This window comes from Anas acuta, chromosome 1 (genome assembly GCF_963932015.1).
Source record: "Anas acuta chromosome 1, bAnaAcu1.1, whole genome shotgun sequence".
Lineage (NCBI taxonomy): Eukaryota > Metazoa > Chordata > Aves > Anseriformes > Anatidae > Anas > Anas acuta.
In genome coordinates this window covers 133,451,606-133,464,437 of record NC_088979.1, presented here as the reverse complement: position 1 = coordinate 133,464,437, position 12,832 = coordinate 133,451,606, and the positions used below count along the sequence as shown (strand labels likewise).

At 34.9% G+C, this 12,832-nt stretch overlaps 1 protein-coding gene across 3 annotated transcripts in view; it reads left to right on the top strand.

The window, feature by feature from the left end:
- Positions 1-27: 27 nt before the first annotated feature.
- The window catches only part of SMC1B (structural maintenance of chromosomes 1B), a 35,883-nt gene continuing 23,078 nt past the window's right edge, over positions 28-12,832 (top strand). For 2 of the 3 annotated variants that reach the window (XM_068657906.1, XM_068657889.1), the window contains exons 1-10: positions 30-266; positions 1,931-2,119; positions 2,690-2,802; positions 3,993-4,196; positions 4,534-4,772; positions 5,143-5,401; positions 6,605-6,745; positions 8,107-8,189; positions 9,136-9,343; positions 12,278-12,463. In XM_068657906.1, the coding sequence (XP_068514007.1) occupies positions 158-266; positions 1,931-2,119; positions 2,690-2,802; positions 3,993-4,196; positions 4,534-4,772; positions 5,143-5,401; positions 6,605-6,745; positions 8,107-8,189; positions 9,136-9,343; positions 12,278-12,463 (1,731 nt within the window). In that variant the 5' untranslated portion in view covers positions 30-157. Of the gene's footprint in view, positions 267-1,930; positions 2,120-2,689; positions 2,803-3,992; positions 4,197-4,533; positions 4,773-5,142; positions 5,402-6,604; positions 6,746-8,106; positions 8,190-9,135; positions 9,344-12,277; positions 12,464-12,832 lie in introns of all 3 variants that reach the window. The other variant, XM_068657898.1, reaches the window with a different exon arrangement.

Genomic DNA, 12,832 nt, shown 5'->3' with positions numbered 1-12,832 from the left:
TTAAGGGCGGCGCTGCTCGACGCCTACTGAGGGGCGAGGCGGCGTGAGCTTTTCTCCTCCTCTCGGTCTCGGCACATAACCTAATTTAAAAAAAAAAAAAAAAAAAAAAAAAAGATATTGTGCGGGAGGTTTGTGGGCTGTGTGTGTCCCTGCAGGGATGGGCTACCTGAAGCTGCTGGTGATGAAGGACTTCAAGTCCTGGCGGGGGGAGCAGGTCATTGGCCCCTTCATGAGGTTCAACTGCATCATCGGGCCCAACGGAGCAGGTAGTGGTGTGCTGCAGGGCTTGGGGGCAGACAGTCTTCTTCACTGTAGATACAAAGATAGAGGTTTTGGTTGCTCTGCTTTCCCATGTTTAGCTCTGGGGGCCTAATGAGGAGAAAGTAGTAGGTGTATTGGTAGAGCAGTAGGGGCTGAGTGGATAAGGATGGCAGTAGCAGGCTGTTGAGTTGCAAGGTTTGGCCCAGGGCAAGGTAGACCTTGTGGGCCTGCTTCAAATCCCTTTACATACACCTTCTTTTGGAAGCTTCTGAGCTGCCATTGCTTCTTCAATTAGAGAGGTGGATTTCTAGTTTTCCCTATTCTTTTCCTGAAGTAAAGGCATCTTTAATGCTTAGGGTTGTGAAGTGTAGTAATGCAAAGACACTTCTTGGTTAGAATATGTAGTCTTTGCCTTATGAGTAAGCACTTCCGAGGGGAGAGAGCAGCCATTTGGGATGGCTGCTACTTTGCTTATGGTATTTTAGTCCACAAGAGCCTTTGCTTGTAGATGTGACTCAGCGTTGTTATGCACTGGGTGGTGGAACTTTTCAGCAGAAGCAAACCAAATTTTGAAAGCTGCATTTGAAAAATGGGATTTAATCTTTTATTTGACTGAGAGCAATGTGATATGCAGTGTGAGATGTCCTGATGAAGAACCACAAAGATGGGGGTTTTGGTCTTAGTTCCCCAGTATATTAGTGATTTAATTTATGATTTAGCTTTTAGATCCTGATGTTCCTTTTCTTATTTTAATTGGAGTGTGTTCAATGAATGTAAATAGCTAGCTATTGTCAGTTAGCTTCATTATCATATCCTGAATCATCCTGTCCTATCCTCAATTTTAAATATTTGCAAGTCTCAAAACTGCATATTTTTTTCCGGGCACTGTTTGAGGTGAATCTTATAGATGATTCAGGAAAAAATAATGGGAAAGTTGTGTGATATCTGAATTACATTTTATTCCTTCTATTTTCACTCTGATATTAATCCCTTTTTGATATTCTGGTAAATTAGTCAAATTATTGCTAAAGTAGCAAGGTTAAAGACAGATGCTAATTAAATTGTCAATAGAAATGATCAATACTAAAGGAAAAAGGATTCAATGAAGAGATTTCTTTTTTAGTCTAAGGAGTATTTTCAGAAAACTCTATTGTTGCGGTGAATGGATGTGGGAAAGTACTTGTGTTCTCCAGAACACCACAGTCCTAGGGCAAAGGCTATTATTATGTGAAAGAGTCCTTACACAGCAGAACTCTCTGACAGCATTATATAATAATTATATAATATAGAATAATATATATAAGGAAACTGTGGAATAATGTAAAGGAAACTGTGAGGATTATGATGTTGCTAGTTCAGTTTAATGACCTCTAGAAATGCCTGTGTAAAATTGGTTCAACTAGTTCTAAAAGGCTGGATATAACAGTTTAGTTGTGATTTTTATTACAGATAGGCTTATCTGCTGCCAGTATGTTGCATCTTAGGAATGGATTTCTTCATTCTGTATAATATTTTTTTTTCCTCAGTGGAATGCAGAATTAGAATTAATATAGACTTGTATCTACATGTGTTTTTTTTTTTTAAGTTAATTGTTAATCAAATCTCTTAATTTCTGCCATGTTAAACTCGCTGTTTTATGTTTTTTCATGTGTTTTTTTTTTTTCTTTAGGAAAATCTAACATAATGGATGCTGTTAGTTTTGTTATGTGTGAAAAGATATCTAACTTGCGAGTTAAAAGTGTTCGAGAACTTATTCATGGAGCACATGTTGGAAAACCAGTTTCTTCTACAGCAAGTGTAAAGATAGTATATTGTGAAGAAGATGGGGAAGAAAAAACATTTTCAAGAGTTATCCGTGGTACGTAGTAGATTCTTCTGGAGGTATATTCTGTACCTGACTGATAAATAAAAAAATGGAGACCAGGAATTTTAACTTTCAGTTTCAAATGCCTAATACCCTGTCATGTTTGGTTAAATTGAGCCCATGAGTCTTGAAATACTTCTTACAGTCCATCAGCAGCATCTTGATAGCATTGAAAAGTGCACTGAAAAACTGCATGGAAAAAACAGGAAGGGCGAAGTTAAAAATTAACTAAACCATGAATATGCTATTTGCTCTGTACTTTTGATCTGTAGATTTTTCATTAGGAATACATATATGGTGTAGAAACTCCATAGTCTAAAAACTAGAGTGTGATGCCTTGCTGGAAGTACAAGCCCTTAAGCATCTGTTACCCTTTTGTAAGCACGCAGCTAGAATTTCAGTACAGAAGAGTGAAGTTACTGAAATGACTTAGGGAATAGTTGAAATCCATTTTCTTCTTTGAGGAAGTTGCTCGGTTAGGGGGAAATATAAGCGGAATAATTTTACCTATGTGTTTTGTCTTATAGCCATTTTACAGTGATTATTTCTTCTTTCTTCCTTTAGATAGTTGTTCTGAATTTATTTTCAATGATAAAACAGTCACCCGATCTACTTACATATCTGAGCTTGAAAAAATAGGCATACTTGTCAAAGCTAGGAATTGTCTTATTTTTCAGGTGAGCATTTAAGGTATTTTGTAAAGCAAACAAATTTCTGAGATTATTTTATATCTGTAACAGGTATCTATTTAATAGTCAAGCTGGTTTTCTAATTTGATAGACTTAGATAGTTTAAATCCAATAAACTTTATCCTGATCTCATTTAAGAATTGTAAGACTGTGAAATGTAAATTATGGATTTTTGTGTACATGTGTGTATTAGTAAGAAAGAAAGTATTTTGGAAGAAATCCAGGACTTGGGTGATTAAAACTAAAGACTTCTAAACTAAAAATTTAAAAAAAAATCTAAAAATTAAAGAAAACTAAAACTAAAGATTCTTAGATTTTGAAATGTTTATTTTATGAATTTAGAATTTAGTGCTAGAAAAAGATTATTGCATCACATAACTTCCTTGTTAGTCAAGATAAATGAAAATTTATACATCTATGTTAAGATTTAGGGATTGAAAATGCTATTGATTTATTGCTTCAGAAGTATTTAGTGATACTGGTCAGAAATGTCACGTGCTTATGATAAATACATTTCATGGGATTGTTTCATTATATTTACTGAACTATGGATGTAAAATTCCAAAGGAAGAACTAATTTTTTCCCTCTTATAGAAGGAGTAGGTATAGATGCTTCTTGTGATAATACTTACTGTGGTGAGGGCATTTGCCCACCAATGAAAAAAATAAGTCATACAGTTTACTGAAATTCCTTCAGGTCAGCGAAGATTTGAGTAGCTAATGTATGGATAAAAAATGTGCACCCATTAACTTTGGGAGTTACAGAATTTTCTAGTGCACTGACTTCAGCTATTAAGCTTTTGAAACTGTTATTTAAAATCTTGTTACCTTATTTTTCATTGAAAATTACTTTCAGTTCCTTTAAAGAGACTAATGAGATTTAATTTTGGCTTTCTGATACTGCTCACTGATTTGTTTAGGTAGATTTTGTTTGAAGGTGTTTCTGTTAGTCAATTACTGGTATTATAAAATTATGTAATCAGATGAAGTGGCTAGGTTGTAGTCCTTTTGTTTCTATACTTTGGGGTTGAATCTAAAAGTACATACTTACAATTATGCTAACCCTTAAAATATCAGGAGATAAATCTTCATTATATACTTATGGAGAAGAAATTCACATTACATAGCATAATAATCTGCAGGTTGTTTTTTTGTTTTTTTTTTCAATTTTGTTGTAGGGAACAGTAGAACTGATTGCAATGAAGAAGCCAAAGGAAAGAACTCAACTTTTTGAACAAATCAGTAATTCATGGCAATATGCTGAGGAATATGAAAGAAAAAAGAAAAAAATGGAGCAAGCAGAAGAGGATGCACACTTTAATTATAACAAGAAAAAAAGTATTGCAGCAGAACGCAAACAAGCAAAGATGGAAAAAGAGGAGGTAACTCAAATTGCCTAATTTTTCTGCGTAATGTTACATCATTTAAGAATTTAGATATGTTTTTTAAAATTCACTTTATTCATACAGTATTTTTTCAATATGCTTTAATATATGTAATTTTCTGTACTTGTAAGTATATACTTATAAAAATGTGATAATTTAAAGGGTAGATTTGCCAGGATAATTAATTTAAGGGTTGACTTAGGTATCTGAGTTTTGATTAGTACACATTACATGAATTATAGCTGGTGTGTTAGCCGATACCACTTTGGACTTGAAATTAGACTTCTGGTTATTTTAAAATCTTGTTTTGAACTAAAAATTTTAATGTTGGTAGGCAGATCATTACCAGATGCTCATCAAGGAAATGCATGAAAATAGGATACAGCTACAGCTTTTCCAGCTTTATTACAATGAAAAAAACATTGACTTTATGAAAAAAAGTTTGGATGAAAAGAATATGGAGGCTAGTATCAAGAAAGATTCTCTTGCTACAGCAGAAAATGAATTTAGAGCCAAGAAAAAAGTGCTTGGTGTACTAAATAGAGACCAACAGCGCTTGGAAGGAGAAATGAAGTAAGTTTTCCAATCAAGTTCTCTGATAGTTAAAGCACAGTCTTTAAGGGAATTGCTTGGAAGGCAGGCATTTCCTGCTGAAGCAGGTAGTGTGATATCTCTAACTGCTACGAACTGACTTCCATAGTAGCATAAAGTAATAACTAGATATTGGGGTTGTACCATCCTTCCCAATGTTTTCAGTAATTTCATTATAGAAATAATGTGTTTGCCATGAGATTTTAGACTGTTATACTTCACTTACATTTATATTTTCCATGGATATTAAAATATAAAAAAAATCATCTGTGGGTATGTAGCCTTGCAGCTGGCAACCATTTTTGATTTGTATGTTTGTTTGAGGGGATGGTTTTGTTTTTTGTTCCTTTAGGACTCTTCAAGTGTCACTGGTTCAGCATAGAGCCCTCTATATAAAAGCAAAAGAAAACACCTCCTACCAAATCAAGAAAATAGAAATGTCTAAAAAATTTCTGAGGGACAAGGAGAAATACTGTGATAAGGAAAAGCAGAACATAAAAGACCTGGAGATAGAACTGTATGAAACTGAGAAGGCGTGGAGAGAATTTGAGAAGAAAACTAAAGAGGAGATATTGCAGAGAGCAGTAGATATTGAGCTGAGAGAAAGTCAGGTGAATTGGGAGAACAAAAGCCAAAGTGTTGTTTACTAGTGAAGTCTGAAATCCACACTGATGAATCTGTGATTTCTAATGTACTTGCTGTTGTGTTCAAACAAAAACAAGATTTTAGCTTTTATTCAGGGACTCTTAATCAGATAAATAAGAAATGATGCTGCAGCCTTTTGGGGTAGTGGGCTGTCTCCTTTCTGGTAGAAGGGGGAAAAAACAGGCAGGTTCCTGGGAAGTTCCAAGCAGGGAACAGTTCTAGGAAATCTGAATATTAGAAATGTCCTGTTCTGACATTAGACATGGTACATATCTCAGGGTGTGTAGTCTTCTAAGCAATATGAGAAGGTATTCTATTGAAAGAAGCAATGAAGGCGAGAAAATATCTGGTAGGGTCTTGGGCTGAGGGGATCCATTTTGAGAAATTAAATATTGCTGAAATCTGTTTTCAATTTGGAAAATGAAAACAAAAATGCAAACAAGATCATGTTATAATCCCATCCAATGTGGGTCAGAATCTAAAACTGAGATACTCACAAGTGAGCTTATTTCAAGTTTTAGAAGGGAAGTACCGAATCATTTTACAGTAAATTCACATTTTAGAAAGCTATCTTTGCAACCATTTGGTGACAAAACCCTTCTAAAACCAAGTACTAGCTTCTCTTCTCCACTGTCTCTTCCTTAAAATATTTTCTGATCAATTAATGGAGAACCTGAGGGATTGCTTATTTTAGCATGTGAATCTTTGTGTTCTGCACTTTAGACACATTTGTCAAATCAGTTGTAACTTTGCGGCATTGCTTAAAGTGTTGTTTCATATGTTAACCTTAAAAGTATGTATTTGATAATGTAGAAATGTTGTAATAAGAATGGTGTTATAGTAAATCTGCACAAATTTTGGCCTGTGCAAAGACTTCTGTCTTACCGTTTGCTGTAAAGTACTGTCAATTTTATGAACTTTCCTGGAAGACAAAAATTGTTTTAAGTTTAAATATTTCTTGTCTGTGGTCTTAAATAAGTGTAAGCTTTGAATTGACTCTTCCTTTAATTTAATATAATTGCTGATAATGGAATTAATAGCTGGAATGACTAAAAATTATGTGGCTTTTGTAATATTTTTTTTAATAAGGTAGGTAATTACTAACTGAGGATATAAAACCATGAGCCATCCCACTTTCAGTGGTGTGAAATTTTTTGTTATTTTCCCAGTTGGAGCGCTATAAAGAGCTAAAGGAAATAGCAAGAAGGAAAGTGGCTACGCTAACCCAGCAGCTAGAAAAACTTCGGTGGGAGCAAAAAGCGGATCAAGAAAGGATGAAACTTAACAGGAGAAAGAAAAAAGAAATTGAGGTACTTGTATCAAGCTAGAATTACGTTTAAAGAGAAAAATGTTCTGTTTCTGTACCTGTAATGTCTATATAAATACGTAAAGTGCTTTATCGCAAATCCTTAGCAAAGGAGATTGATTGTGAGTGTTTTGTATAGTTTTCGTATTGCAACAAGTTTAACAAAATGACCTGTATATTTGTTCAGAGAATAGTTGCATGGGCCCATGCAACCAGATTTTATTTTGTGAACACTGGCTGTAGCATTTTACAGTTGCTCAGAACTCAGAAAACTCAAAAGTCCATCAGACAGGATGTTACCATTTCTAGAGGTCCTTACATCTAATTGTTCTAAATGTAATTTTGCTTGTATAGAAAAGCCTACATTTTACATGATAGCTTGAGGGTGTAAAGTCGTTCTTGCCATCGTATTTAAGTTAATGCTTGTACATCCATTTGCTGTTGATAGGATGCTTTTTTCATTGAGGCACAAGGTACCAGAATAAACTATTTACTAACTAAAAGTGAAATTCTATTCCTTGTGCACCACAAATTCCGTTTTAGTGTTGAGAAGGACATAAGGGATGCTGAGAGTTCATAAAATGTATGTCTTACCATTCAGAGTTGGTATTACTCATGTGTGTATATATATGAAATTCCTATTAAAATAAATTGGAACTTTGTGCTTCTCTATTTTTGTATAACAATTCTCTTACCTCCTTCAAATATAGATATCAAAATATCATTAGTGTGCATTGCTAGAAAATGTTACATGCCTTTAAAAAAATAGAAAGGAGTAGAAGGAGACCAACAGATTTAAAATTAGAGATGATAGAGATGCATAACGTGCTTTGAAACAAAACAATAGGTCACAAGGATTTTGGAAGTTATGACTTAATAAAATGTGTAAGTATTTTTTTTTCACTTGATGTAGTGTGTGTTTTTATTCAGTTTGAGTAGTTGAAAAGGCTTGTTTTGTTGTTGCTTTGGTTTTGCTAGTACAATGTTTTTGTGTGGGATTAGGAAAAAGCTTTTATTCTTGCAAAGCACATTTCTTGTTTTAACACCTACAATTTACTAACACTGTAAAATTATCCCACTGATGGTGTCGTGATTCTTTGTGCTGAAGAGGCTTTCTCTAAACTGTTGCCAAACATGAAAAGTACAGTAACGTCTCCAGCAAGGTAAAATTATTTTTGCTGTTCATAGCAAATGAATAGCTTAATCTGCTATTGAAAAGAGATGCTGTTGCGTCAGCATGAAATACTTACAAGGAAGAAAAGATGCATCTCAGTACTTACTTGGAATTAAGAGCTTTATATATTGCTGTTAAATAAATAAATAAAATCATTTGATTCTTAACACGTTCTATTTGTGATTTCATAGGAAAACATTAAACAGACTGTGGAACAGATAGAAGAGCATAAAAGACGAATAGAGAAGTTGGAAGAGTACACCAAGTTATGCATGTATGTTTAAAAAAGTAAAAGCTAATTAGATTTCTTGTATGTTAACGTATTTTCAAATTCTTCTGCTGTGGTATTAATTTTTCTTGTTACTTTAGCTGTCAAAATAAGTAGGAAATATGATGACACCCGTATGTTGTTTGAAACATTATTATAATCGCTTCTAATTTATTGTATGTGTGCAAATTACATCACTACATGTAGGGTTTGGGGCTATTAGTGTAGAAATTCTGAGAGAGAGAATAGGGGCAGTGTTGTAGTTGTGCTGCTCTAGAAACAAGTTAATATTGACACCGTATTAGGAGCACAGCTCAGTTCTTGTTCTCTGTTTTGTACCTGATTTTCACTCTTTGTGAAATAAAAGTACATAAGCCCTACATTGACCAACCCGATCTAGCTTTGATGTTAGCCCTGTTCTCTGCAGTTCAGAATAGATACCTTCAGAGATTTCTCCCAGCCTGTTGTCTTCCTATGCATCTATATCGTGCACTTTGGCTTAGCGGTGCTGTGTATGCACTGAACAAAGTTTTGCTATGTTCAGATAGCAGCAAACCCATTGCAACTGTGATGCAAAATTATTTTAATTAAGTATTGTGTAGTGGAGTTTAGCAAAGCCTTGATGACTTTGCATTGGCATGAAGTGAGTCATAGTTTTGAATGAGAGTCTTCAGTCCTTCATAGCTTTACAATATCAGACCTTTTATTGATGGTGGATACAATAATGGCGTTTCATATTGCAGTCATAAATTCACACTGGAACTCAATTTGGAAACCTTAGCAATAGCTTGTGCTATAGAATGCAGCTCAGTAAGTGACTTCTTACAGATTCTAAAAGACTTCTAATGATTGTTTTATAGTCTGTGGCCATGGAATGATTTTAATTTTATAAACCAAAAGCTTGTATAAATGAAACAGTAAACTGCTTTCCTCCCTTTGCTTTGGTTCAAAGTGAGTCACTGGCAGAGAAAAAACGTCAGGAAGAAACACTTACTAAGGAAATAGAAAACTCAACAATACGAATGGCTGAAGTGAATGAAGAATTGAACAAAATAGTTGGTGAACTGCAGAATGCCAAAATCGATTACCACGAAGGAAAGCGTCAGCAAATGAGAGCAGAGTTGCTGGAAAGTCTCAGAAGACTGTATCCAGATTCTGTGGTAATTGAATGACCTCACTTAGAGGCCTTATATTACAATTTGGAACTGAGAGTTCCGTTTAAGACTGTGTAAGCAGCTAGAGTAAAGTGGACTCTCTTGTATGTTATGTTAAGCTTCAGGCCTGCTTAAGTGCACGTGGCAAAAGAGTACTACTGAAAGAGGAGCATTTGCTGTCATTATTTTTCAGAGATTCCAGTAACAGACTAGTACTTGCATCAAAAAAGTTTTGATCGCTTGTGTGCTTTTTATGGAGTGTGACTTTTTTTTTCCTATTCTAAACTGTGACTGTCTATACTAAAACATACTGACTTGCTTACTTTGAACAAATGAATGGGAAGATCAGCTCTAAGCCTGTTTATCCCAGGAAGAATACTCCAGGTGCATTTGTTCCCATTTTTTTCCCCAGATTGTTCTCAATACTCCAGACTTCTGTTCACAAATGGTTTGTTTATCAAATACTATGCTTTACTTAAATCACCCACCAATAATGTCAGTGTTTTGTGTATTCTGAGTTATCTCGAGATCTCAAGATATTTACCAAAATTGATTGAATGCTTTGAGGTATGTCTACACCTCTTTTATAGATACTTTTGAAGATAATTATTCTGACTCTGGAAGCAACTCCAAGTAAGAACTCTTTAATAAATCTAATCAACTGAATAGTTGCTCCCTGGGTATACCTCAGTATACTCAGTCCTTTTTGGTATGCATACTCATTTGAAATTTGAGATGAAGCTGGGAATTCCATTTTGGAAAAACAACAAAAAAAATGTTTAGAAGTTGACATCTCTGCTTCCTAGTGCAGCCATAATAACATAGTATTTTATTTTTTTCTCAGTTATGCTCTGCTTATTTGTCTTTGACAGAACCTCAGCGTGTGGCAAGTGTTGGCTTCAGATTTTTATAATACATGCTCACAAGATGTTCAAAAAGAATCAGAAGAATGACTGCATGTCTCTTTTTGCTTTCTCTTTACATTGTATCCCTATATGACAAGAATTGGACCATACTGGTGATACCTTGCTCACCTAGGGGAGAGCTGGTGTCCTAGGTGTTCTGTCATTTTCCTTCAAGAGCTGCAGACTTAGAGTACTCACCAATGCAATGGCTTTGGAAATAGAAAGTGGATAACTTAAAACAGTAGCAAGTGAGGCAGCAGAGTTGCTTTGAGCTGCTTCCTTTGATGTATTAATTCTAGATTACTGAACACAATCCAAATCAAAGTCTCAGGATGAAAGGTCATGACAGGTTTCATCTGATTGATAGTCCACTAAGTCCTCAGTCAGAACTAGAGGAAATTTTGGCGTTGGTCTTTTGGATTTCAAAGGCAAAAAAAAAAAAATAATAATACAAATGCCTTATTGTTTCAAAACATTTTGAACATTAACATTTAACATTAAATCTGTGTTAAAGTTTCTATTCTGGAAAGATATATTTTTTTTTAATGGTCAGTGAACATTCCAGGTACTGGAATAGCCACCCAGCAATCATGAGTCCTGCAGTGTAAATGCCACATGGCACTTCTCATGGTTTTGTCTGATTAACATAGTGAACTTTACAGCTTACTACAGTTTTTACAATTTAATTTTCAAAATGTCATTCCTACGCTAGTAGTTCTAATTGGCAAGGTTACTGTTTTTAGCTTGTTAGGCTGCCATTATTTATTCCCATAGAAATCTGGCATTACACCTGGACTCAAATGCCTCTGTATAGTTCTGAGTGTCTGAAACATCACATGCCTGAGTTGCAGACAGGAACATCCAAGTTGATGAAACTGAGGAAAATGAGGAAACTAAACGAAGACGTTTATAGTGTTGGGTGTTATCCTTGCAATTGTTCTTTTTGTTTCAGAGAATTGAAAGCATTTACCAGGAGAAGGGTAAAAGAGCAGATCATAATAGGCTACAATTTGATCTGCTGTAAATTATATTATTTATACATCAGATAATGCTGTGGATGACCTATCACATACAGCTCCTCACATGCTCACATACAGTCTTCCTGTTATCATTTGATGATAAACATAAAATCATAGAAATGCAGGAGACCAGTAGCTATATGTGAACAAGCAGGAAAATTGTTCTTCAATAAAATTATAGACTACAATGTTCAGAATGTGCATTGGATTTAATTTTTTCAGGGAAAGTTCAACTGTAACTAAAATTACAGGAACAGAACTAAAGATCTTTAGGGAACATACACAGCAAAGAACTGAAGTTCTTGTAGGTGAGAGTTCTCGTGGGTGGGAACAGCTGTTGAAAGAGCAAAAGCGAGCGTATTACAGAACTTGAAAGAATAGTTAGAATTTGTAACTGCTTTTTGGTAGCAGGTGGTTGTTTATTGCATCACAGTGATAATCTGATAATACCTGTATCTGATCATACTTTTTTTTTAATTTGTTTTGATCTGTGGCAAATAATCTGGTTATTGTCATTTAGATTTACTGTCATTCTGTGGAGTTAGTATGCACTTGGAATTAATTTTATCTCTGGAGGTGATACTTCAATATAAGGCAAAATAGGCTTAATTATTTGGACTGCACAGTACAAGAAAAGCAGTTTTGACTCTCTTTCATGCTACTATTATAAGGAGTTAACTTCTTTTTTGAGTTGAAACTACAGTAAGGCCGTTTAGTCTTTCTTGCTGTCATTTTCCAGTTAGCCATTCTATTTATATAGGATCTTATCAGTCAAAGATCGTACTGTATTAGGCACTTTCATTCCAGCCAAAAAAGATGCGTAGCCAATTTTACTATTGTCACTCTGTTGTACTTCTAAAAGTACGTGCTAAAGATTGCAAGTAATGCAATAAGATGTATGTAACTGTCACCTTAGGGGAAGAAATTAAATGTTTTCGGATTTTGAAGTCATACTTTGCCATTTGGACTGATGACTACTAATTACATTTTTATTTCTCCATATTTTTTATCTTCAGTTTGGAAGACTGCTTGACTTGTGCCACCCTATTCATAAAAAATACCAGCTTGCTGTCACCAAAGTGTTCAGCAAATACATGACTGCTATTGTTGTTGCCACAGAAAAAACAGCAAGAGATTGCATTCGGTTCCTAAAACAAGAACGAGCTGAACCCGAAACTTTTCTTGCTTTGGATTACCTTGATGTAAGTACATCTTTCTTTTTCCTGTTATCAGCAACTTAATACACTTGTAAATCTTGATACTGTCTCCTTTAAGCTAACTAAAACAGGCTTAAGTGCTACAGTAAAGCAAACATGGTTTGAGAACGACTGTAAAGCTCAAAACATTACATGCTCTTGATGAGATTCAGACCCTTCTTCTGCCTATATATTTAGATGTTTTATGCCTTGTGAAGTATTATCACAGACCAGTTGAGGTTGGAAGGGACCTGGAGGTGTTCTTGTCCAACCACTCTGCCAAAGTAGGGCCATGTAGAGCACATTTCCCAGGGCTATGTGCAGACAGCTCTTGACTGCTTCTAGGAAGGGAGGCTCCACGACCTCTCTAGGCAG